This window comes from Bidens hawaiensis, unplaced genomic scaffold (genome assembly GCF_021521415.1).
Source record: "Bidens hawaiensis isolate Kalapana, Puna unplaced genomic scaffold, B.hawaiensis_p1.1 tig00041055_1, whole genome shotgun sequence".
NCBI classification, from domain to species: domain Eukaryota; kingdom Viridiplantae; phylum Streptophyta; class Magnoliopsida; order Asterales; family Asteraceae; genus Bidens; species Bidens hawaiensis.
In genome coordinates this window covers 77,158-104,287 of record NW_027505689.1, presented here as the reverse complement: position 1 = coordinate 104,287, position 27,130 = coordinate 77,158, and the positions used below count along the sequence as shown (strand labels likewise).

Genomic DNA, 27,130 nt, shown 5'->3' with positions numbered 1-27,130 from the left:
TAGCTCGTGTCAGGCCACATAATAAAAGATAAACCCAAATTAAATTACAAATGTTCTAATAATTAACTTAGCAAGTTGCAGTATTCAAGCTAAACAAAGCCTCAATGCAAGGCTAGACGAATGGCTATTAACGTTAGAGGGCAAAGGATTAAGGATTAATCGTTCTTAGACTAAGTATATCCATTGTGATTTCTGCCGGTGTTTAATGTGTGCGTATTAAGTGGGAAGACTAATTAACCAAGCGAAAAGCTTGGTCGGTTGGTTTAGACAGAGGCGCGACAACAAGGCGATGCGGGTTCTAAACCAGAACCCGTCCAGGTTCGGAAATATTTTTATGAAGTAACTTTTACTAAAAACCGATCTATTAATAATAGGTTCAAGCCCAAAGCAAGATAGCCGAACCAACAGAACAGAACAGAACAGAACAGAACAGAACAGTGTGACACGCCGGCCTGAAACGACTCAACATCAAGAAGGATCACGCCATTAAAGAGGAAATTTGAAGCTATAGGATCGTCGTCAGATCCTGCCTGCGCTATGTTTGCCAAATTATTTCACAGAGCTCCACCGGAATCCCAATCTTCTTCTCCTCCTAAGGTAGTAATTTATTATTTTCACCTAATTATTATTAGGTCTATGAGTTATGATCGACTTTAATTTAATTCCGTCATCAATTACCATAATTGATTCTTACGAATTGTTTAATTGCCGATAAATAATATTAGGAATTTGAAATGAAAGCAACGTTAATTGATGTTATATTTGAACATAGATATTATATATGCAGCACATAATTTGAAAGTAGGCTTAGGAGGAAAATGGAATTAGGCAAAACTAAGCATCCAGCTTCCTGATTTCGGTTACCAGTACAGGACATGCCTTATTTCTCCAATGCAACTAGTGCTAATCAATATACTATATTCCTATCTTATTATACAACCAAATAATTATTATTAAATAAATAATCTACTGGTGGTGTGATGATAGATAGATATAATAAATGGAATAGTGATGGCTAATTAGGAAATTCGATAATAGGTGATCCAACGATTATCATTACTTATGTCATGGCATATTTGAAAACATGTGCGGGCTGATCTGAATCTGATGATGGTTATGCATTATTGCAGTAGGTTAAATGTTTATATAACTTGAAAGTGAAGACCGCTAGGTTTAGGAGGAATATTGAATTAGGCAAAACTAAGGATAGCAGTGGAAATGTGTGTGTTATTTCTCCAATGCAAGTATTACAAGTGAAGTTACTGTTGATCTTATTATACAGCTAAACAATTACTAAAGAATGTAGTGGTGATGTGATGATGATGATGATGATGATCATCATCATCATCCTCAGTATATCCCACCAATAGCAAAGCTATGGTAGGGTTTGAGGAGGGTAAGATGTAGACAGCCTTACCTTTACCCCGTAGGAATAGAGAGGCTGCTTCCGGTGAGAGCCCCGGCTCGATAGTAGTTTTGCATCAAGCCTTGGACATAAGGCACATAGCACTCAACCATCGGCACACCGGTCGATTGGTGCATGTACCCTTGTCTTTCGGCTATCAACGCCACCACATGATGCCTGATTAACCTTCCGCCACTTTTTAACGTTATTTTCACGAGATTAGTAAAATAACGTCAAAATTAGTGCAATTTCTCTTTTGCCCACCCGAGGGTTCGCACATATATACATTATATGCGCGCACCGCAAGCAGGGCGTCTGATGATGATGATGATGATGATGATGATGATGATAAATATGAAAATGGAATAGTTATGGTAAATTAGGATGTTTGATAGTAGATTGTAGAATGGTCCACTTCCGCTATCATGACTAGCGTCATGGCATCTCTGAAAACATGTGCAGGCTGATATGATGACGGTTATGCATTGCAGTAGGTTAAGACAGTTTAGATAACTTGTTGAAAGATGTCAGCGTGAGTCATAATTTTGAATAATGGGAATGCGCGTCCCGTAGAATTTGCACGGAACTTTTAGTTTCATAAGTATGTTGAGGATTTTGTGTAATCAAGTACAGTTGCTTAACCTATTTTGGGAATTAAGTTGTATAGATAGTGATGCTGAGTGATATGGGAATTAGTGGGAATAAGTTGCAAGAGCTGGACATGAAGCTTGGATATATATTTGGATTATCCAAGCTTCACGTCCAGCTCTTGCAACTTATTCCCACTAATTCGCGTATCACTCTGCATCAGATACTTAGGTTGGTGTGGTACCTAATATCTTGTTATGCTGGAAAATTATGGATTATGACGTTTTGTTGTTTGTAGCAAAATAGCATATCTACCACTTTGTTAAACTCCTGTCAAAGTATCTTCTATTTTGTGTATGTTATTTTGTAAACTAATATTTATAAATTTGAAACTTTTTCATGCTTATTTTGTAGGATGCTCCACAACTGAATGACTTTGAACCACATGTTGTTGTTCATTATGGGGTCCCATCTACTGCATCAATCCTGGCCTTTGATCCCCTTCAGCATCTACTAGCTGTAGGCACACTGTGAGTATATTATTCTTCTGTTCAATAGCTAGTCGAAAAAAGCTATTACCCGGAACCTACTTCAAGTGAAGATTTTGTTCATGGGTTCAACCATTTAATATCTGTAAATAAAACCTTGGCAATTAGTCGTTAGTGCATAATGTTTTTCCTTCTCATTTTAAAGATTAATTCATATTTCTTTAAACCAGCAATAGCATACATCCTATCTGATTGTTAAAAGAAATTGTTATTTACTTGATTTTTTTACATGCTCCTTTGTTGCTGCAGGGATGGCAGGATAAAGGTGATTGGTGGTGATAATATTGAATGCCTTCTAATATCTCCAAACTCAGTACCCTTCAAATATCTAGAGGTCTTTTGTCTAGTTAAACATACATTATTTACTCTCTTGTTTGCTTTACATGTACTATACCCTTTTGAAGATAGAACTTATACCACGTCTTGCTTAACAGACATTTTTCTCTTTTTCCAGTTCTTAGAAAACCAAGGTTATCTAGTCAGCGTCTCAAATGAAAATGTAGTACAGGTATATTATATACAATTATATATATTTGCAGTTTCATCTCTTGTACCCTGAAGCAAGCCGAAGACTCGAAGAGGCATTTCACCTACTATTTGTTCTTTTGACTTTGATAGGCGTGGGATCTAGAACAGAGGCGATTGACTTCTAATTTACAATGGGGATCTAATATAAGTGCATTTTCTGTAGTTTGTGGCACTAATTACATGTAAGTCTCGCCAATTTGACTTTCTGCATTTCAGTTTAGATTATACAAAGGATACAGCTTTGAAGAGTTGACTATTGCAAGCAGGTATCTTGGAGATGAGTATGGCTATTTGTCTGTATTAAAGTTTAACTTTGAAGAAGGGAATATCCAACAAATGCCCTATCTGATTCCTGCTGATCTCATAGCTGGTAATGCCGACTATACTAAATTTGTAGTTAGTAAAATTGAGCTAATATTTATTGTTGTGCTTTAGGAACTTCTGCTTCGTCTGTTCAAAAAGCTCGCGGCTTGTAGCTCGCTCAATAAAGACTCGAATAAATCTAGCTAAAAAAACTTAAAACGACCTGAGCCGAGCTGGATCGTTTTTGTAATCGAGTCAAAGCTCGGCTTGTTGGTTCGATCTTAAGCTCGTCTAACTTTGAGCTTATGCTCAAACTGAGTTGATCTGCCTGGTTTAATTTCAAGTTCGAGCTCGAACTCTCGCCGGCTCGTCTCAGCTCGAATCATTTACAGCCCTTCTGTTGTGATATATATATTTTTTTGTGCATTTAAGACTGCTTCTATTTTAGACTATTGGCATCTTTGTTTCTTCAGATATCAACAATAAATGATTTGGGATTATCTTTAGCTGGCTGTTACAACTTAAGTCTTCTAGAATGACCATTTGTTATCTGATTGTTTCGCTTATAAACGGTTCGGTTAATCTGGTTATTGGAAAAGATAGTTTGGTTAATTTGGTTAACCACTAGCTTTGGAGGTGGGTGAATTCAAGTAAGTTTTAATTAATAAATCTAATTATGTATTGGTCAAATAAAATATTAGCAATCTTTTTTAATTTATTAGTGAGAATAAGCAACTAATATGTTTATAAAAATTATAATAATATGACATACCATAATACTTAAAAAACAAGAAATATAATTCAGTTATTTATGACTTTATATTCATATAACCATAACCAAATCATAAAAATCGGTTATAAAAGTATCATAATTGAATCATCTGGATCTCAGTCGGTTTGTTTGTTTTTTTGGGTTATGGTTCAGTTATTTGTATTTATGCTCACCTTTGATTACAACTATTTCTTAATAACGTTGCATTTGCATAACAGTAACTATTTATGTTCTATCATTTCATTTCATTTCATTTCTTAGAAGGTATTATGAATCTTACGCTGTGCATATATTTCATCTAAGTTTTTATTAGGCTCATTGGTGTATGTATGCGAGTTATCTGTTTGTAAGTTACTAACAGGGTCAATACAAAATTAACCCATTACAAAGAAAAAAACCCAAAACAACAGAACTGCAGATAGGATTAGATATTTTTTACTTTTAGTTAGTTAATACCGGTTTTCTAAAAATTGAAATCTTGGGCTGATGTATGATGCTACTTGTTAAATGTATTCTCACCAATCATGTATCTTCCCTTTCATTTACAAATAAAAGATAACAAAATCAATAAAAATCTGTGTATAAGTTCAAGCAGGGCAATATTTTACACCGGCTAATTAAACGTGTCACAGCACCCCACATATGTTGAAACAAAATCAAATAATATTATAATTGAATTTGTTAAGTTCAAAATATATGCAGCAATACCTTACAACATATTTTGTCATTTTGCAGATGAAGCCTCGATTCAAGTACCTGATCAACAGTCTGTTGTGGGCCTACTTGCCCAACCTTGTTCCTCAGGAAAAAGGCATGAAAAATATTCGTCTTTTAATTCGTTTCTTGTTAGATTAACAGTCAACACATGTTTACAGTAGTTTGCTTCATTTGTAGAGTGTTGATTGCATATCAAGATGGAGTGATAATTTTATGGGATATTTCTGAAGATATGGCTATACTTGTTAGAGGCGATACTGATCTCCAGCTAAACTATGAAATAGTTATTCATTCCACAAGTGATATCAAACATAATAAATTAACCATTAGTTCAAATGAAGAGCAGATAGAGAAGGAGATTAGTGCTCTTTGTTGGGTTTCTTCTGATGGGTCAATACTTGCTGTCGGTTATGTAGACGGAGATATTATATTATGGAATTTACCAACCGCAATATCTATGAATAATCAGAAAACAAAGTCGTCTAGTAATGGAGTTAAGTTAAGATTATCTTCTGGTGACAGAAGACTCCCAGTCATTGTTCTCCACTGGTCAAATAGTCAACATAGTGGTTCCGCAGGTCAACTTTATGTCTATGGAGGTGATGATATTGGATCTGAGGAAGTCCTAACGGTATCATTCAAAACACATCACTCACTTATGTTTGTTTTTTTTAAACCGGAATAACTACATGATGATATAACTTTGGTAAAATTTCCATCTTTATGTTAATCATCTGCGTTTTGCAGATCTTGAATCTTGATTTTTCATCTGGACTAGAATCCCTGAAGTGTGTTAAGCGATTAGATTTAACACTTAACGGTTCTTATGCGGATATAGAATTGGTACGTGCGCCTGAGAGTAGTGATACAACACTTTTTGTGTTGACCAATCCTGGTCAACTGCATGCGTATGATGACGAATGCTTGACGGGATTATCTGCTCCAGACATGAAACATGCTGTAAACGCAGTTCAATGTCCTGTAACTATACCAACAGTTGAACCTTATATGACCATCTCAAAGCTCTGTTTGGTGGACGAGAACGAGGGTTTGCAAAGAGCTCTCAAGGAGGTTAGAACACCTATTAGCTGAGGTAGCTTGCCAAACGGGTTGGGTCAAATTGGGTTTGGATTGAAGCATGCCAGTTTTATTATGGGTTGGCCTTTAAACACCTTTTTTTAGGGGTGTCATTGTGTCGGGTTGACGGGTTGCAAGTCGGCGGGTTGATTTGTTCAACCCGAACACGATCCATGATTTTATTGTTTTCAAAAACATCAACCATAACCCACAACACACTTCAATTCGTGTAACCTGAACAGTGAACACGACCCTGATTAACCCATTTACCTAGAGATGTCAAAACGGATTTTCAGGTAATAATTAAGTTGTAAATGTGTTGATTGGGTTGATGCGTTGTAAAAAAGTGGGTTCAACAGGCTAGTGGGTTGACTTGTTTAACCAAACGAGTTAAATGGGTCAACCCGACACGACCCGCTAATAAATGGGTCAACCCAAACATGATCTCTCTTTTAAAAGAGTTAGATATGCCAACCCAATACCTGATTGTGTTTCCCGTGTCGTGTCGGAAATAGTTTTGAGGTTGAGCCATTTGAACTGTTCAACTATTTGACTCGTTCCCCTTTTAGCTAGTTATTTTAATTGACCTGTCTTGGAGGTCGACTCTTTCTAAATAAAATGGGCCAAATATTCACTTTTCTTATATTGCATGCGAGTGCTAAGTTTCTCTCTTTGTTCATTTAATGTTGGAAGACAGTTTTGGCTGCAAAACCTCAATCATCATCTCCTACATCCACAGGGGATGTAAAGTGGCCTGTGTGTGGTGGCTTTCTCAGTCAGCTATCCTCAGCAGAAAATATAGGAGTTGAGAGAATATACATTGCAGGGTATCAAGATGGCTATGTTCGAATATGGGATGCCACATTTCCTGTTTTCTCACCTATTTTTGTTCTAGGATTGCAGGTTAGTTATATGAAATTTTATTAAATTAAAATTCATTAAAATTGTGTCATGAGGGTCTGATTAACAATGAATAACAATAACTTCTCATTGGAGCTTAATTTATTTCCCCAGGTAGAAGGTACTGAAATTTCTGGTGCAAGTGAACCCATATCAGCCTTAGAGTTTAATTCTACAACATCAAGTTTAGCTGTTGGCAATGATTGTGGTCTGGTACAAACTATATTCTCAAATACTACTTGGTTTGATGGAAGTATAATTTTTGAATATCCAAAATAAATCTTTTGGGTCTAAATCAATACAATTAATTGATTTGTGATTTATGCGTAATTTTTGTTAGCAATAATAATATCCCTCCAAAGAAATAATTTAAATTATTTCTTTGGAGGGATATTATGATTGCTACTATTTTTAACTTGGGAATTTCTATGAAAAGGAAATTGTTTCAAGTTATTAGCTGTTTAAAAGGTGATAGATCCCTGGTTATGTCTTAGCTTTCATAGCTGATAATGTTTTTATATTTATATATAGGTTTATTTATTTAAGCTAGTTGGAGAATCTGAAAAGTTAAACACAAACCTTGTGACGGAAACCAAACGTGAAGGTACGTTTTGTTAAATACAGTTAGGCTTGTAAATGAAGTAACACAAACGGAGCACGTTCGTGTTCGTCCGTTTAACTTTAGCTGAACAGACGATCGAACACGGACAATTAAACGAACATATTTTTCTTGTTCATGTTTGTTTGTTTGTTAAAAAAATGAACATGTTTGTTGGAAGAACAATTGATAACAAAACAAAGAACACAGAATTTTGGTGGACAAAGAAGTCCTTTTCTGATTTTATTAAAACTGAATGTATGATACTTAAAAAACAATAAATCTAATTGCCTTATTTATAGGCTGCTAATACTTGGAGAACAAGCATCCTAATTTAACTCAAAACTCAAATTAAACCTGTGACTCAAACTCTAATTACCAGCTATCTTAATCTAAACAGACTCTATTATAATAAAACATACTTTAATAGAAGACAATTATACCCCTTCAAATTAAACCATCAATCCATAAACAAATCTGGATTAATTCTTCATTCACCCCCTTAATCCTGATTTTCTCCTCCAAGATCCACCATTCCGAGCAACTCTCTCATCTCAGCGAACTTATTCTCGGTAAGGCTTTCGTTAAAATATTAGCCCGCTGCACTTTTCCACTGATGTGTTCCACTTTAACTTCTTCTTCAATGCACTCTCGAATGAAAAGGAAACGAGTACTTATATGTTTGCTCCTTTTGTGAAAAACTGGATTTTTCAACAATGCGATAGCTGACACGTTATCTACTCGTAGTAGCACTTCTTTCGGTTCCTGACCTGTTATCTCGCTTAACAAACCTCTCAACCATAAAGCATGTTGAGCTGCAGCTGCGGCTGCCATAAACTCAGATTCACACGAGGAAAGTGCAACCCTACATTGTTTTTGTGAATACCAAGACACAATGGCTTTACCGTAGTAGAACGCCATCCCGGTTGTACTTCTGCCATCACACTGATCAGTAACATGGCTGCTGTCACTATAGGCAGTCAATTCTTTCTTCCCATTTCTGCCATAAGTTAACCCGTAACTGATCGTACTCTTCACATAGCGCAGAATCTGTTTCACCACAAGCATATGACTTTGTTTCGGTTCCTGCATAACCCGACTAGCCACACCGACTGAGTAGCTCAAATCTGGTCTTGTGTGAACTAGATACCTAAGACTCCCGATAATTCGTCGGTATTCAATCGGGTCAACAGCCTCACCATCTTCATTTTTAGTGAGGTGTAGTCTAGCCTCCATAGGAACTTTTGCAGGATTGCAGTTTATCATTCTAGCATTCTCCAAAATCTTTTGAGCATACCCGCTTTGTTTTATCGAGATCCCATCTTTGTGCTGGTCTACCTCGATACCGAGATAGTAGGACAGTGGTCCTAGATCACTCATCTCGAACTCTTGTTTCATTTGAGCCTTGAACTTATCTATTATTGCTAAACTTGTCCCGGTGACTATTAAGTCATCGACATATACTCCCACTATTGTCACCGAGTTTTGTTCAGTTCTTGTGTAAACAACTTGTTCACTAGGACATTTTTTGAATTTCAACCGTTTTAAGTGTTGCATTTAGTCGTTCATTCCAAGCTCGAGGAGCTTGGCGAAGGCCATATAAAGCCTTGTATAAACGATACACTTTATCTTCTTTTCCAGGTACAATAAATCCCTCGGGTTGTTGTACGTATACCTCTTCTTTTAGCTTTCCATGCAAGAAAGCCGTCTTCACATCCATATGATGGATACTCCACGCTTCTCGTGCTGGTAAGGCAATTAAAAGTCTGATGGTTTCAAGTCGGGCCACCGGAGCGAACACTTGTTCAAAATCAATGCCCGGCATTTGAACATACCCTTTCGCCACCAATCTTGCTTTATATTTTATTATATTCCCATCAGCATCACGTTTTACTTTGAAAACCCATTTTAGCCCAATTGACTTATGACCCTTTGGTAAATCAACAAGCTTCCAGGTTCGGTTTCGCTCGATTGAAGCAATCTCACTTTTCATGGCAGCTTCCCATTCTTTAATTCCAATTGCTTCTGAATGGTTTCTTGGTTCTTCATCAATTAACAAAACCTCTTCGACTGCTAGCTGCTCAATTGGGGCTGATTCGGTGTAAACAGCCTCGATCGATTTGAACCCACGTGATGGGGTATCATCAAACGTATCATGATCGGGCTGTGATGGACCAGCCAAGTTGTCATCCGGGTTTGGTTCTGGGTAAATAAAATTCTGACTAGATTCGTTCTTTTCACGGACTCGGGGTCTTCTAACAGCGGTCGGGTTTGGTGAGTCAACGTCAGTCTCATCAAACTGATTAGAATCTGCATTCTGATTTGGGTCAACATTCGGGCTTGGCATATCATCCTGATCTGGATAAGAAATTGTATTCTGGTCGTCTTCTTGCTGCACTCGGAAATTAACCCACTTTGGTTCGGATTCTAAGTCAACATCTTTCATATAATCAGCCCAATTATACCCTTTAGCCTCATCGAATTCTACATCTCTGCTTACATAGACCTGATTTTGATCTGGATCATAAAGTCGATAAGCTTTGCTGCCCGGTTCTATGCCGAGATAAACTACTTGCTTGCTTCGATCATCTAACTTTTTCAGATTCACCGGAGGTGTTTTCATGTAACCCCGACACCCGAAAACGCGAAGATGACTGAGGTTTGGTGTGTAACCCTTCCAAGTCTCATATGGTGTCCTATTCTTCAATGGTTTCGTCGGGACTCGATTTAGAATAAACACAGCATGCCTAAGAGCCTCACCCCACAAATCTTGTGGTCGTTCATTGCTTTTAGCATGCTACGTGTAGTGTTTAAGATTGACCGGTTTCGCCTCTCGACTGTTAGGATTAAACGCACACACGAAACTGAACACGACACGAAAGCAATAAACGAACACGAGGATTTAACGTGGTTCGGTCTAAACTGACCTACGTCCACGGGTGGCAACTAGGTATTTCTTTATTGAGTGACCAAAGATTACAAGTACATAATGTTGTTTATATAGAAACTGAACTAGGGTTAGTAAATTATTATGCAAGAAATCTAAACCGGGCCGGGCTTGGGCCCGACCGCCCACACCCGTCTCCTCTTTTGACTTCATATAATAAATCGGGCCAATAAGGCCTACGAACCCAACAATCTCCCACTCGGAGGCCTTGAGTACTCTCGTCTGCACTCCTGATTGTACTTCTGTAATCTGAACATTAAACTTCTTCTAGTTGCCACCGCCTTCTCATCAATTAACCTGAAGGCCCGTTGAAGCTCCCCGGAGCTCCAACACGTCAGTCATGGCTGAAACTGCCCCTGACCCGTTCTCTGTCCCTACCGGCTCCCACTGTAACGAACTACCGGATCCTGAGATAACCTGAGAACAAACACTCTCCATATTCAGCAAGTAATTCATTGGAGAGACTTTTACAGCTGGAATACTGGTTTTCTTAATCCACTGTCGACCTGGAACTGTAACTGAAACACGACCTGTGCTCCCACTGTCACGATGTCCCCCAACTGATTTAACCTTCCTAGCTCGTTCATCCTGAATCTTCACTTTGGCTCTGGGTTTGTTACTTGCAAAACGAACCTTCTTCTGCCCATGAGATTCTGTGAACCGGATTTTGTCTTTCACCAAAACTGGATCCACTCCTTTCGATGACATATCGACCATATACAACGAACCCATTTTCTTGCCACGAGCAACCACGAGATTCCTTTGACTACTTTCCACTGCCCATTCCCGAACTTAACATCGTGCCCTTGGTCATCCAACTGCCCAACTGATATCAAACGTTTCTTCAAACTTGGAATAACCCTCACGTTTTTCAAAGTCCAAGAAGTACCGGCTGAAGTTATCAAATCAATGTCTCCCATACCCGTAACCTCTAAAATATCATCATTCGCTAGTCGAACCTTTCCAAAATCCCCAAATTTAAGATTCTTCATCGTTTCACTACAGTGAATGGCATGAAACGATGCACCAGAATCCATCACCCAAGCATCAACGCTACTCTCAACACTACAAACCAAAGCCTCATCACTACTGACCCCGTCATCTGTGTCGTCTTCTGTAACGTTCACCTCTTTCTTACCATTCGGACACTGATTCCTGAAGTGTCCTTTCTCTTTACAACCCCAACATTCAATATCCTTACGAGTCTTAGACTGACTCCTCTTCCTGCTCCCACTGCCTCGCTGTTTTCCCCTACCTCTACCTTCTGTGACTAGCATATTGCCTGATGATTCACCTGAACTTCTGCGTCTTGAATCTTCTCCCAGAATCAGATCTCGAATCCCATCGAAAGTAATATTTGTAGACGAACTACAAACTGCAGTCACTGTTTGTGACCAACTGTCGGGCAAAGAGGATAATAACAAGAGGCCTTGAACTTCATCATCAAACTTAATGTCAACTGACACTAAGCGGGACAAGATCGAATTAAGATTATTGATATGAGTTGTAACTGACCCACCCTCTTTCATTCTTGTTGTCACTAGCTCTCGGATAAGATAGACTTTATTCGCTGCCGAAGGCTTCTCATACATGTTGGATAGCGCCTCCATCATACCACGTGCTGTGGTTTCTTTCATGATGTTAAACGCCACATCTTCCGACAACGACAAAGTAATACAAGCCCTAGCTTTCTTGTCTAACTTCTTCCAATCTGCTTCTGACAGCTTTTCTGGTTTTTCATCCTCAAGCACTACATCCAAGTCTTTCTGACAAAGTAGTGCCTCAATCTGCATCTTCCACCAACCGAACTTCTGTCCGTCAAACTTCTCAATCTTGATCTTTCCGTCCTCAGCCATTATCCAAACTGAGTTTTGATTACAGCAAACAACCAAACTACCCAAGGAATAAAAGGACTGGAAACTGATCAGAAAAAACGAACCAGCAGCTGCGGAACCCTAATCAGCGGCGGCGGTACTGTAGCGGCGGCGGTACTGTAGCGGCGGCGGCGGTACTGTAGCAGCGGAGCAGCGGCGGCGGAACTGTGTGTATAATCGAGAACCAGGCTCTGATGCCACTTGTTAGGATTAAACGCACACACGAAACTGAACACGACACGAAAGCAATAAACGAACACGAGGATTTAACGTGGTTCGGTCTAAACTGACCTACGTCCACGGGTGGCAACTAGGTATTTCTTTATTGAGTGACCAAAGATTACAAGTACATAATGTTGTTTATATAGAGACTGAACTAGGGTTAGTAAATTATTATGCAAGAAATCTAAACCGGGCCGGGCTTGGGCCCGACCGCCCACACCCGTCTCCTCTTTTGACTTCATATAATAAATCGGGCCAATAAGGCCTACGAACCCAACATCGACAACACCGTTCTGTTGCGGTGTGTAAGGGGCCGAGAACATTCGTTTTATGCCGGTTTGATCACAATAGGCTGTAAATAAATTGTTCAAAAACTCTCCACCCCTATCACTCCTTAGGGTTTTCACTTTTAACTCACGTTCTCGTTCAACCTCTTCTTTAAATTTTTTAAACACATTTAAGGCATCTGTTTTAGTTTTAATAGCATACACCCACATGAAACGGGTGTGGTCATCTACCAGCAACATGAAATACCGATTTCCACCTCGGGTCGGTGGTGAGATTGGTCCAGATCTGTGTGGATCAATTCTAGTGGTTTACTAGCTCGAAATTTGGTTTTCTTGGGAAAGGGTAAACGACGTTGCTTTCCCAACATGCACGAATTGCAAACCTTTGAAATTTTTTTAATCTTTGGTACACCACGTACCAGGTTCGAGCTAGTCATGTGATTTATTGACTGAAAATTTAAATGACCTAGCCTCGCATGCCATAACCATGCTTGGTCGGTTATAGAGGTTAGGAGACATACCGGTTTGCCAATCTTTAAGTCTTTCTTGTATAGACGATTCTTAGAACGTGGAACTTTCATAAGAAGACGTCCACCCTCGACCTCCTTCTCGTATAACCATAAATATTCATCAACCATTACCACCTTGCACCTGACTTCTGTTAGTTGACCAAGGCTTAGGATGTTACTACACAACTTTGGAATGTAGTAAACATCGTTAAACACGCGTTGTTCTCCATTCTTGCAATAAAAAACAATTGATCCTTTACCTTCGATCTTTATTGTGGACCCGTCCCCGAACTTCACAAGACCGTTAATGTTTGAATCGATCTCGGTGAAGTGGGTCTTGTCTCCCGCATGTGGTTAGACGCTCCATTGTCCAAATACCATGTCTCACCTGTTTTATGGTCATTAGCATAAAGAACCGGGTGTACCTTATCTTCATTTAAAAGGATTTTGTCCGTTTCGGATATGGCCAAAACCATCATTAGTGTACCACCCTCCTTTGATTTGGTCAAATTCGCTTGCTGTTCTTTAGGTTGGTCTTTCGGCTTCGAGCACTCCCACGCAAAGTGACCGTGTTCGTTACAGTTGTAACAACGAACTTTACTTTTATCACGAGTTTGGCTGTCATCTCTCCGGTTGTCATTGCCTCTTCCTCTGCCTCGACCTCGTCCACGGCCCCGACCTCTTCCACGGGAATCAGAATTCGAAGAACCTCGTCCATGCTGATTTCGGTAATTATTAAAGCCTTTGTTGCCATCTGTCTTTGAATACAACAGCTTACCGTCCTGATCAGATTGGTTCACGGTATATAATTTGACCCGATCTTCAAACGCTTTCAACCTACCGATAGCATCTTCGAAAGGCATATTATCCAAATCTTCCGATTGTTCAATTGACGCTACAATCGGAAGGTATCTAATCAGTAACGAGTTGAAGAGTTTTCTCACCTGCACTTCTGGTTCAAGAGTTGAACCGAGACTTTTAAACTTGCCTTCTATTGCACTGATCTTGGCTGCGAAGTCATCGATCGACTCGTTTTCTTTCATCTTCAAAGATTCCAGTTCTGATCTCAGAACATGTAACCGGGCCTTTTGAACACGGTCTGCGCCCAAGAAACGTACTTATATTGCTTCCCAAACTTCATGAGCCCTAGCATACTTTGAAACTTGATTTAAAATATCCTCTGGTAGCGATTGGAACAATAAAGCCAAAGTGGTTTGGTTCCTTCGATCATCTGTGGTGCCTCCCGTTACTGGATCAATCGCACCTGCTAAGTCGTAAGCGCACAAAACAGCTCGGACCACAACAGACCAAGACGTGTAGTTTGTTGTGGTTAATTTTGGACATTGTAGGTTAATATTCTGATGATCTCTACCTTGTGGTTGTTGGTCAGCCATTGTCTTCCTCAAATCAAGAGATAAAACTTACCAGATATTAAACTTGATCCCCAAGTTGTCGGTTTTGGTTTTGATCAGTTAGACTCCCTGATCAGTTTCCGGTTCTTGATTCTGGTCGTCAGCAGCTACAACTTCCTGGTTCCAATTGGTTTTGACACCCCAACTGAAACTGCCCCTTTGATCTTCTCGAGCCGAAGCTCTGATACCAATTGTTGGAAGAACAATTGATAACAAAACAAAGAACACAGAATTTTGGTGGACAAAGAAGTCCTTTTCTGATTTTATTAAAACTGAATGTACGATACTTAAAAAACAATAAATCTAATTGCCTTATTTATAGGCTGCTAATACTTGGAGAACAAATATCCTAATTTAACTCAAACTCAAATTAAACCTATGACTCAAACTCTAATTACCAGCTATCTTAATCTAAACAGACTCTATTATAATAAAACATACTTTAATAAAAGACAATTATACCCCTTCAAATTAAACCATCAATCCATAAACAAATCTGGATTAATTCTTCAATGTTCGTGTTCATTAATGTTCGTTCGTTAACAGTATAAACAAACGGTTTCCGAACGTAAATGAAGGAATTGAACTGAACACAGCTGAACTAAAACCAGTTAAAGTAATGTGGAGAACGATGTGTTGGATCTAAAATGAAAACTAGACTAAGTTGTAATGGGTTAATACGTTTTTAATGAATTATTAGCGAACAAACATAAACTAACGTGAACAAACAAATATTGATGAACCTAAACAAATGAACATAAACGGATTACGAAGGAGTAAATGAACCAAATTTTTGTTCATGTTCATTCATTTGTTAAATAAATGAACCTCCCGTTGAACAGTTCACGGAACATTTGGTTCATTTACAGGCCTTAATACCGTTTCACTATACTTCCATGTATATGTACTTGAGTGTGTAAAAGAAACATAATAGTTTCCCTTTAAAATTTCATTTCATTTACTTTAATAGATACCACACATGATTTACAGAAATTGATTTGCACCATGGGGACGGGTGGCATTCGACCGCTGTCTTTTCCCTTATAAAATCTCCAGTACGAAGCCTACAATACACATTTTCTGGAGCTAAAATAATTGTTGGTTATGAATGTGGTAAGGTAAGCATCATAATCACAATTCTTTTGAGTTGGCTCTTAACTCAAATGGTCATGCATTATTAGTTCTTTACTAACTCATTTTTTGCATATTAGGTTGCTGTACTCGATGTTATATCATCATCAGTAGTGTTTCTCACAGATTGCCTACTCAGCAACAATTCTCCAGTCGTTTCTATAGCCATAAAAACATATTCACAAACTCATACCAACGATCCTGAGCAATCTGGAGACACATCATCAAAAGATCCAGAAAAGGAAGTGGCTTTCATATTGACTAAAGATGCAAATGTCATCCTTGTGGATATTAATAGTGCTGACAAGATCTGCTGTCAGTCGGTAAACCCTAAAGAATCAACTGCAATCTCAATACACCTTTTAGGCAAGTTGCATTCTTTATTCTAATTAATGTTATTAAGTAATTATATATGTATTACCCACATAGTAGATAAAAAATGATGGCATGGTAGCCAGTCTCAGCTGTCAGTTCATGCCAAAACTAATTTGAACTATTTAAATTAAGTATGAGTTGGATAAGATTGTTTTGCAAAAAATAAGATTAGCAGTTACAAAATCTTTTGAAATTCATAGGATGCTAATTATTAGTGATATATGGTATTATTATATAAAGATTTGATTGTCAATGTTGAATATTAGCCAAATATAGATTAGGCCCTTTTTACTCTATATATTCTGATATATTTGTGAATGAAAGGCATCGAACATTATTCACCATAATACCATATTAACATGGTATCAGAGCCACCCAGGCTGGGGAGGCTCTCTGCCACCTCCTGTACAAACCCTAGCTGCCACATCTAAACCCTTGTTCCAGATTTTCTTTTCCTTCCCAATTTCCAGTCCATATTACTGTTCACAGTTAAACAAAAAAAAAACTGTTTGTACTCTCTGTCGGTCTGTCCTATTCATGGCTGCTTATCACAGTTCATCTGATTGGAACTGCCAGCAACCAAATCAGCAAACTGTTGGCACCCCTCCTTGGGCTTCCCAGCATATCCCATCGACCCATTAGCAGGCTCAACCAGCAGCGTATTGGCCCCCCTTTCAACAGCAGCCAGCTTATCATTATTGGGCCCCTTCTGCGCCATTTCCAAGACCAGACCAAGTTTTCAACACAATGTCGATGACATCTTCTGATCAGAATTGGAGAATTGGTACCTGGACAGTGGTGCCGCCGCTCACATGTCAAACAGCCCAGACAATTTTTCCTCTTATGTCAATAAGGGTATTTTTCGGAACATAATTGTAGGTAATGGCACTCAAATCCCAATTGACGGAACCGGTAACCAAACCCTACCTTCACCTTACCCACCCCTACATTTATACAATATCCTTCATGTCCCAAACCTTATTAAAAATTTACTTTATGTTCGTCGGTTAACAACCGATAGCAACATTTCAATTGAATTTGACCCATACGGTTTTGATGTGAAGGATTACGAGACCCGCACTCCTCTGCTTAGATGTAACAGCACTGGAGACCTCTACCCGCTCACCTTCACCCCCATTCCAAAGTTATCAGTCCTTCCACGTTTGCTGCTATCACTCAATATCTCTGGCATCACCGTCTTGGACACCCGGGATCTCATATTTTGTCTTGCTTAAACAAAACCTTACCTTTTTCTTCTCGTAGTAAAAGCAATTCTTCAGTTTGCCAGTCTTGTGTTTTGGGGAAACATATTAAATTACCATTTGTTTCATCTACTTCTGTTACTTATTCACCTTTTGACATTGTTCACAGTGATATCTAGACCTCTCCCGTTCTAAGTTCAGGAGGTCACAAATATTATCTATTGTTTTTAGATGATTATACTAATTTCTTATGGACTTATCCACTTGCAAATAAGTCCTAAGTCTTCCCCACGTTTCTTAAGTTTTATCAATTCGTTAAAACTCAATTCAACACAACCATGAAGTCTTTTCAATGTGATAATGGTAAGGAATATGATAACAAATCCTTCAAACAATTTTGTGAAACCCACGGCATGATCCTTCGTTTCTCATGCCCATACACCTCTTCCCAAAATGGTAAGTCTGAATGAAAAATACGTTCTATTATTAACATTCTTCGAACTCTTCTAGCTCACTCTTCTGTTCCGTTAAATTTTTGGCACCATGCCTTAGATTTAGCAACCTATTTACTCAATATCCTTCCAAGTCAAGTCCTCTCATTTGCCACTCCCACATACCGTCTATACAATCGTCACCACTCATATTCTCATCTTCTTGTGTTTGGTTGTTTGTGTTAGGATTAAACGCACACACGAAACTGAACACACACACGAAAGCAGTAAACGAACACGAGGATTTAACGTGGTTCGGTCTAAACTGACCTACGTCCACGGGTGGCAACTAGGTATATCTTTATTGAGTGACAAATATTACAAGTACATAATGTTGTTTATATAGAGACTGAACTAGGGTTAGTAAATTATTATGCAAGAAATCTAAACCGGGCCGGGCTTGGGCCCGACCGCCCACACCCGTCTCCTCTTTTGACTTCATATAATAAACCGGGCCAACAAGGCCTACGAACCCAACAATCTCCCACTCGGAGGCCTTGAGTACTCTCGTCTGCACTCCTGATTGTACTTCTGTAATCTGAACATTAAACTTCTTCTAGTTGCCACCGCCTTCTCATCAATTAACCTGAAGGCCCGTTGAAGCTCCCCGGAGCTCCAACACGTCAGTCACGGCTGAAACTGCCCCTGACCCATTCTCTGTCCCTACCGGCTCCCACTGTAACGAACTACCGGATCCTGAGATAACCTGAGAACAAACACTCTCCATATTCAGCAAGTAATTCATTGGAGAGACTTTTACAGCTGGAATACTGGTTTTCTTAATCCACTGTCGACCTGGAACTGTAACTGAAACACGACCTGTGCTCCCACTGTCACGATGTCCCCCAACTGATTTAACCTTCCTAGCTCGTTCATCCTGAATCTTCACTTTGGCTCTGGGTTTGTTACTTGCAAAACGAACCTTCTTCTGCCCACGAGATTCTGTGAACCGGATTTTGTCTTTCACCAAAACTGGATCCACTCCTTTCGATGACATATCGACCATATACAACGAACCCATTTTCTTGCCACGAGCAATCACGAGATTCCCTTTGACTACTTTCCACTGCCCATTCCCGAACTTAACATCGTGCCCCTGGTCATCCAACTGCCCAACTGAAATCAAACGTTTCTTCAAACTTGGAATAACCCTCACGTCTTTCAAAGTCCAAGAAGTACCGGCTGAAGTTATCAAATCAACGTCTCCCATACCCGTAACCTCTAAAATATCATCATTCGCTAGTCGAACCTTTCCAAAATCCCCAAATTTAAGATTCTTCATCGTTTCACTACAGTGAGTGGCATGAAACGATGCACCAGAATCCATCACCCAAGCATCAACGCTACTCTCAACACTACAAACCAAAGCCTCATCACTACTGACCCCGTCATCTGTGTCGTCTTCTGTAACGTTCACCTCTTTCTTACCATTCGGACACTGATTCCTGAAGTGTCCTTTCTCTTTACAACCCCAACATTCAATATCCTTACGAGTCTTATACTGACTCCTCTTCCTGCTCCCACTGCCTCACTGTTTTCCCCTACCTCTACCTTCTGTGACTAGCATATTGCCTGATGATTCACCTGAACTTCTGCGTCTTGAATCTTCTCCCAGAATCAGATCTCGAATCCCATCGAAAGTAATATTTGTAGACGAACTACAAACTGCAGTCACTGTTTGCGACCAACTGTCGGGCAAAGAGGATAATAACAAGAGGCCTTGAACTTCATCATCAAACTTAATGTCAACTGACACTAAGCGGGACAAGATCGAATTAAGATTATTGATATGAGTTGTAATTGACCCACCCTCTTTCATTCGAGTTGTCACTAGCTCTCTGATAAGATAGACCTTATTCGCTGCCGAAGGCTTCTCATACATGTTGGATAGTGCGTCCATCATACCACGGGCTGTGGTTTCTTTCATGACGTTAAACGCCACATCTTCCGACAACGACAATGTAATACAAGCCCTAGCTTTCTTGTCTAACTTCTTCCAATCTGCTTCTGACAACTTTTCTGGTTTTTCATCCTCGTACACTACATCCAAGTCTTTCTGACAAAGTAGTGCCTCAATCTGCATCTTCCACCAACCGAACTTCTGTCCGTCAAACTTCTGTATCGAAACCTTTCCGTCTTCTGCCATAACAATGACTAAAACGAAAAACTGGATAAAAACAGAGACAGACACAACAATGGCACGAGCCTGAACTTAACAACTGTTCTACTAAACTCTGTTAAAAAGTCAATCTATTTATACGCAGCGGAATATCGAACTGAAAATCAGAAACCGAAACTTTAAACTGAAACGATAAACCTGACAAACGCGGTTGGCACTGGTTCTCCGTTTCTTTAACGCTTCTTCTGACTTGACAACGATTATTCAACTAAAATAGGATCTTGATTAATGCATTCCTGGCTCGTACTTTGCAAAATATGATCTCGTCCCAACCCAAATATTTTCAAGCTAAGCTGCTCAAGACTTGGCCCATACAAATTAAACTAAATTGTTGGGCCTAGTGCCTAAATTCGTGACCCAAAGAAAATATAATTTGTTTTTCTTTCTTTTTTTTTCTATGCCACAAAATAAACCAAATGGGCCTCCTGCCCAATTACTTCAATACGTGATCTCAAAAAAAAAATAAACAATTTTAGGTCTCCAACAAAGTAGGAAACTACTTACTGTACAAGGTCATCTTCTGCAACGGTGCATACGATGGTGATGACAAAGTTAATTGCTTTCAAACAGAACCAAACTACAACGAGCGCGCGACAACGGCTGCTGTGGCGGCGAGAGTCAGACGATAGTGGCGAAACAACGGCAGCGGAACCCTAGCGCAGTAGGGTGGCGGCAGCGGAAGGTTTGGCGGCGACTCGGCTGGTTCCCGTGTTCTTCGTGTGATTCGAACCTAAGCTCTAGATACCACTTGTTAGGATTAAACGCACACACGAAACTGAACACACACACGAAAGCAGTAAACGAACACGAGGATTTAACGTGGTTCGGTCTAAACTGACCTACGTCCACGGGTGGCAACTAGGTATATCTTTATTGAGTGACAAATATTACAAGTACATAATGTTGTTTATATAGAGACTGAACTAGGGTTAGTAAATTATTATGCAAGAAATCTAAACCGGGCCGGGCTTGGGCCCGACCGCCCACACCCGTCTCCTCTTTTGACTTCATATAATAAACCGGGCCAACAAGGCCTACGAACCCAACAGTTTGTGCTATCCACTCATCCCATCCACCACTATCCATAAACTTCAAAAGCGTTCATCACCTTGTGTCTTTCTTGGTTGCCCTAACACCCATTGTGGCTATAAATGCTATGATATGATCACTGGTCAAATTACTTTATCCCGACACGTAATATTTGACGAGACTATTTTCCCGTTTCATAATCGCCACATTACTCCTCCCAAGTATGATGTTTTTACATCAGATCTTCACCCATCTATATGGTATTCCTCACATCCAACTGACTCACATCCCTCCTCTACACAATCGTCCCTTCCCTCATCTCCCCCACCGCAAACCCCATCTCCAAATTCTAGCAGCTCCTCTCCTCAACCTGCTCCTACCACCACTACCCTACAACCACCAAATACATCATCCACCACATACACTATCACTTACTCCAGACGCTCGAAACCTGCTGTCCCTACCCAACCTACTGCTCCGGAACCTCCTGTCCCTACCCAACCTACGGTTCCAGCCCCCCTCTCAATCCTCCTCCATCCCGTACAATTACTACTCGTAGTATGTCGGGCATCTCCAAACTTAGACAACCGTTCTTTAATCTCCACACTTCTACCATTTCCCCTCTACCACGCAACCCCACAGCAGCCTTGGCTGACCCGGATTGGAAGAGTGCCATGCTTGATGAGTTTCGTGCCCTTATCGATAATAACACATGGGGTTTGGTACCACGGAATCCAAACATGAATATTGTGAGAAGTATGTGGATTTTTCGCCACAAGACATGCTCAGATGGCTCTTTAGAAAGGTATAACGCCCGTTTAGTATGTGACGGGAGATCTCAACAGGTCGGGGTGGATTGTGGAGAAACATTTAGTCCTGTGGTGAAACCGGCCACCATCCGGACCGTTCTAAGCATTGCGGTTTCAAAATCATGGCCTATTCATCAATTGGATGTAAAGAATGCGTTTCTTCATGGGAAACTTAATGAAACCGTGTACATGCATTAACCCATGGGATTCCGGGATGCACGTTATCCTGACCATGTGTGCTTATTGAAGAAATCCCTTTACAGCCTAAAGCAAGCGCCAAGGGCGTGGTATCAACGCTTTGCCGAGTATGCTTATTGTATGGGATTTCAGCAAAGTCGTTGTGACAACTCTCTTTTCGTCTATCACCATGGTTGTGACATGGCTTATATTTTGCTATACGTGGATGACATTCTGCTCGTTACTTCTTCAGATGTACTTCGCCAACGGTTTATGAACCTTTTGGCAAACGAATTTGCCATGAAAGATCTAGGCCCAATCAGTTACTTTCTCGGGGTGGCGGTTACTAAACATCCTAACCAGTCTTTATTTTTAAACTAGCAAAAGTACGCCACTGAGATTCTCTATCGTGCAGGTATGACCACTTGTAAACCCGCAGTCACCCCGGTCGACACAAACCAGAAAATGAGCTCCACAGATGGCACTCCACTTGAAACTGCAACTGAATATCGCCAACTGTGTGGAGCACTACAGTATCTCACTTTCACCAGACCTGATATTAGTTATGCGGTTCAACAAGTCTACATGCATATGCATGCTCCACGATCGACACACATGAATGCCCTTAGACGCATTTTGCGCTATATTCAAGGGACTTTAAATTATGGGCTAACCATTAATCGGTCAGATACTTTTTCCCTCGTTTCCTACACTGATGTTGATTGGGCAGGCTGCCCGGATACTCGGAGGTCGACCTCGGGTTATTGCATTTACATGGGGGACAATCTTTTTTTATGGTCCTCCAAAAGACAGCCTACACTTTCACGATCTAGTGCTGAAGCGGAATACAGAGGTGTCGCAAATGTTGTCTCTGAAACGTGTTGGGTGTGCAATTTACTAGGTGAACTTCATCATCTTCCATCAAAAGCAACACTTGTTTATTGCGACAATGTGAGTGCGGTCTATTTATCCACAAATCCGGTTCAACATCAACGAACGAAGCACATCGAAATCGACATACATTTCGTTCGCGAAAAGGTAGCTTGTGGCCAAGTCCGGGTCCTCCACGTTCCCTCTCGTTTTCAGATCGCTGACATTTTCACAAATGGTCTTCCACAAGTTCTTTTTGAAGACTTCAGATCCAGTCTCAACATTCGGCCTCCTCCCGTTTCGACTGCGGGGTTGTATTAGTGATATATGGTATTATTATATAAAGATTTGGTAGTCAATGTTGAATATTTGCCAAATATAGATTAGGCCCTTTGTACTCTATATATTCTGATACATTTGTGAATGAAAGGCATCGAACATTATTCACCATATTAACACTAATTACGGTATCCTACATATATATGTGAATTTAATGGATATGAATTATTTCAGGGTATATACTATCTTATTCATGGTGCGATTTATCTATTAGTTAACCAACATATTTTGTATATGTATAGATAAAAGATTAACCATTAAGTTTGAAATATATTATTTTGATATGATTAATATTTGGTTGTTTGGAACGGTGTGCTATTTTATGTAAGTTTTAGATCGATTAGTTTGGTAAACTTTATACTTTATTTTTTCTCTATGAATTCAAAATATTTAATATGCACTTCTCAAGATACAAGGGTCTAGTTTATGAAAACTGCAGTATAGCACTTGTTTGTTTATGTTTATGTGTGACCAATTGTGTTATTGTTGTTTCTAATGGAATGCGTTTACATTCAGATGAAAAATTTGCTGTTCCAGAATTGTCTGAACAGAATCCCGTGAACTCGCCACATGCCCCGACAGATGTAAAAGAGTCTTTACAGTCTGGTACGGATTCAGAAAGTGATGCAACTGAAGAAGAAGTAAATACCTCAAATGAAGCCACTGAATTATGGAAGACTTTTGCTGACTCACTCATTTTAGTTTCTTGTGCCGATGCAATACTTTTGTTTTCAGCCAAGTCACTAATTCAGGTTCCTACTTGGTTTTTATGTTATCTTACTTTTATCATTTTGTTACAGCATTTTTTAAAATATAATGCTTTAGGGGCGGCCAAACTTCATGAGAAAAATCAATTTGAAACAATGTTGCTGGGCTACAATATTCAAGAAAAATGAAGTGGAGTATGGAGTGATTTTAGTATATTCTAATGGAGTTGTTGAGATCAGGTGAAGTATTTATTTATTTGTTTTTTTAGTAAGTTTGTGTCAACATGTGTGGGGCGATTAATGAACTTGTTATATTCATGCAGGTCCTTGCCAGATCTTAATGTGCTGGCAGAAACTTCCATAATGTCTATTCTCAGATGGAATTTCAAGACCAATATGGAGAAGACAATGAGTTGTTTTGGTAATACAAATATAACCATGGTTAGATTCTTTCTCACTTATAGAATCTTGTTATTATACTATGATTTGTTTAATTCAAATTATCTTCAAATTGTTTTTTATTTATCAACTTTATATTTTAATTTTCTGTTAGGTCTATGGATGTGAATTTGCTGTTCTCTCACTTTTCACCTCTGAAAATGACTTCAGGTCTATTTCTCTCTCTCACGCACACACACACACACATAAGGGTGTGAATTTCATGACATGAAAACATGACAGAACCTCAACACGAAATTCGTGGGTTTGGGTTTTAGTCTAAACAGGTTTGGCTCGGCATCATGCCGAACTGCAAACAAGTTTTTTAAGTAAACGGAGTGTGCTCGTGTCAAACCTGAGGGGTTCGTGTAAAATTGTCGAGTTCGTGCAACATTTTTGTTTACATGTCGGGTATGGCTCGACAGCCCACATATACGACCCGATTAGCACCCTACAAACGCGCACGTGCACACACACATTCTGATTTATGACTTTTGGAATCGTTTAGGATCCCAGAGGCTTTACCTCGCCTTCATGATAAAGTTGTCGCAGAAGCTGCAGAGGCTGCTCTTAAGTTCTCTCTTAGCCAGAAGCAACAGGTTGCTCTATGTTCTAGAACCTTCCCTTGATAGTTTCTACCACTACTCTTAGTTTGCTTTGACTTTTCTTTTTGCAGGCTGCACCAACAGGATTAATTGGTGGTATCATCAAGGGTATAAGAAAAAAGGAAAATGAAAATACATATATTGAAGAAACCCGAGACGTTCTTGTTCCTAAGCTAGCTGCCTTGTTTTCGAGGTCCCCGTTTTCAATTTCCGATTTAGATTTGGACTTGGGAGACGAAGTTGATGCACCGATCAAATTAGGTTCTAATTCTGGCTTTCTCACCTTTTTCTCCTCCTAGAGGTGGCAATTCAACCAGTTTACTTATGAACCGGTCAATATGGGCTATATGTTTTAGTGAAAGATCATGCGTAAATTCATAAATTTTAACCAAGGAAAGTGGTCAAATCTAAAGTGATATATAAGGCATACAACCTCCTAAGTAACCTTTTCTGCAAATGGACAAAGAAATGTTTCAGTCCAACTCAATTGAATGCAGTCCATTTTAACCCGCTACCTCAACATAGGGATGCAAATGAGCCGAGCCAAGACCAAACTCGCCTAAGCTTGAACTGGTTTCTTTCGAGTTCTATTTCTAAAGCTTGAGCTCGGCTTGGGCTCCGGCTCGTTTTTTTATAATTAACTAATTTACATGTATTTATACTTATTTATATATTTATTATAGATCTTATATCCCATTTAGTCTCCCGAGCTTACTCGAGCTCGATAATTGAAGCTCAGGCTCGTGAATTAAAAGAGCTTATTTTTAAGCTCAAGTTCGGGCTTGAGCTCGTTTAAGCTTGGCTCAGTTCGAGGTTTTAGCGAGCCGATCTCGAGTAGCTCACAAGCGGACGGCTTGTTTACATCCCTACCTAAACGTGGTCTGTTTTGACCTGTTAACCAACCACCATGTAGTTCCCTCTGTCTATTCAACTTTTGACTATTTTAACTTTATGATCAGTTGTAGAAAAAATTGAGGTGGAACCTCTTTCTCCTGAGCCACCATCCCCGACTCAGACAAAGGCAAAGACAGAAAAAAGTATACTACACTTTCTAAAACTTTATGCATAAAATATTTTTGTGTTTGGGCATACACTAACCAGTTTTATTGTGACATGTAGACAAACAGATGGAGAGGGAGAAATTACTTGAAGGTGGCTCAGAACCAAAAGCTAGGACAGCTGATGAAGTCAAGGCGAAATATCGAAAGGCGGGGACCGGGGTAATTCATAAAAGAAAATATTTTTTTATTGTGTGTGTTTAAGAATCATTTTATCATTTAACCCTTTTGAATTTGTTATCATCATCTAGGATACGGCTGCTGTAGCTCTAGAAGCAAAAGACAAGCTTCTCGAGCGCCAAATGAAACTTGAGGTAAACCCCCCCCCCCCTCTTTTCATTTTCTTTATACAGTTTTAGGGGTGTCCACGATCCAGTTTTGTTGAAAGATTCTGGCTGAACCTAACTATGGTATCAGGAAATGACAAAACCAAACTAGGGCTGGTTTTAGCGGTTTGATCCATTTTTTTTTCAAAAAGTGTAGTTTGTATTAAGGTTGCAAAAACGATAAGATACTACATGTTTGATAATTTCATATTCCTAAAATGAAAAGAAGTTAAATAACAAATTCTAAACGTCCGGTTCGGTATGCATGGCTGATTCCAAGTTACTGATAGCCTGTAAGAGCATTAAACTGCCAAAACCGAACTGTGAACCGAGCCATATACATTTTAAACCGATCGACTTGCTTTGGTTTGAGCTGTTTGATTGGTTTCCACATGATTGTCATGATTATTAGGGTTTTCTGTGCTATAATAAAGCTAAGCATTACTAGTCCCCACTTTTAGCTATAATCATATAATGATTAATATCCTGATAGTGACCACCATTACTTTATAATTTCTTAACCTCTCTTGATTTCATACAGCACCATGTGTTAACATATCTTAATCTCCTGATATTGACACATGATAAAAATGTGACAGAAACTAAAAGAGAACTCGGAAGAACTAGCAAGCGGGTCCGAGAACTTGGCATCACTGGCCGGCGAGCTTGTAAAACAAATGGAGAATCGAAAGTGGTGGCAAATATGA

The 27,130-nt window shown here is 39.5% G+C and overlaps 2 protein-coding genes across 2 annotated transcripts; both read left to right on the top strand.

The window, feature by feature from the left end:
• Nucleotides 1-535: 535 nt before the first annotated feature.
• On the top strand, nt 536-27,130 carry LOC143614782 (uncharacterized). Its single transcript, XM_077088113.1, has 21 exons — nt 536-597; nt 2,408-2,523; nt 2,791-2,875; nt 2,996-3,049; nt 3,160-3,251; nt 3,336-3,439; nt 4,880-4,955; nt 5,039-5,492; nt 5,609-5,932; nt 6,632-6,841; nt 22,462-23,224; nt 23,806-24,041; nt 24,115-24,236; nt 24,320-24,437; nt 24,550-24,605; nt 24,943-25,033; nt 25,111-25,300; nt 25,999-26,076; nt 26,159-26,259; nt 26,349-26,411; nt 27,023-27,130. The coding sequence occupies exons 1-21, from the start codon at nt 538-540 to the stop codon at nt 27,128-27,130; spliced, it is 3,501 nt and encodes a 1,166-aa protein (XP_076944228.1). The 5' UTR covers nt 536-537.
• LOC143614779 (uncharacterized) lies at nt 6,753-16,349 on the top strand. Its single transcript, XM_077088110.1, has 5 exons — nt 6,753-6,845; nt 6,895-7,051; nt 7,370-7,442; nt 15,678-15,805; nt 15,899-16,349. The coding sequence occupies exons 2-5, from the start codon at nt 6,908-6,910 to the stop codon at nt 16,205-16,207; spliced, it is 654 nt and encodes a 217-aa protein (XP_076944225.1). The 5' UTR covers nt 6,753-6,845; nt 6,895-6,907; the 3' UTR covers nt 16,208-16,349.

Coding starts and splice junctions, on each gene's coding strand:
- LOC143614782 (XM_077088113.1), top strand. CDS start 538: ATGTTTGCCAAATTATTTCACAGAGCTCCACCGGAATCCCAATCTTCT. Junction 24,237..24,319: donor AATGGAGTTGTTGAGATCAG/GTGAAGTATTTA, acceptor ATATTCATGCAG/GTCCTTGCCAGATCTTAATG. Junction 24,606..24,942: donor ACCTCTGAAAATGACTTCAG/GTCTATTTCTCT, acceptor GGAATCGTTTAG/GATCCCAGAGGCTTTACCTC.
- LOC143614779 (XM_077088110.1), top strand. CDS start 6,908: ATGAATAACAATAACTTCTCATTGGAGCTTAATTTATTTCCCCAGGTA. Junction 7,443..15,677: donor GACGGAAACCAAACGTGAAG/GTACGTTTTGTT, acceptor CATGATTTACAG/AAATTGATTTGCACCATGGG. Junction 15,806..15,898: donor TTGGTTATGAATGTGGTAAG/GTAAGCATCATA, acceptor TTTGCATATTAG/GTTGCTGTACTCGATGTTAT.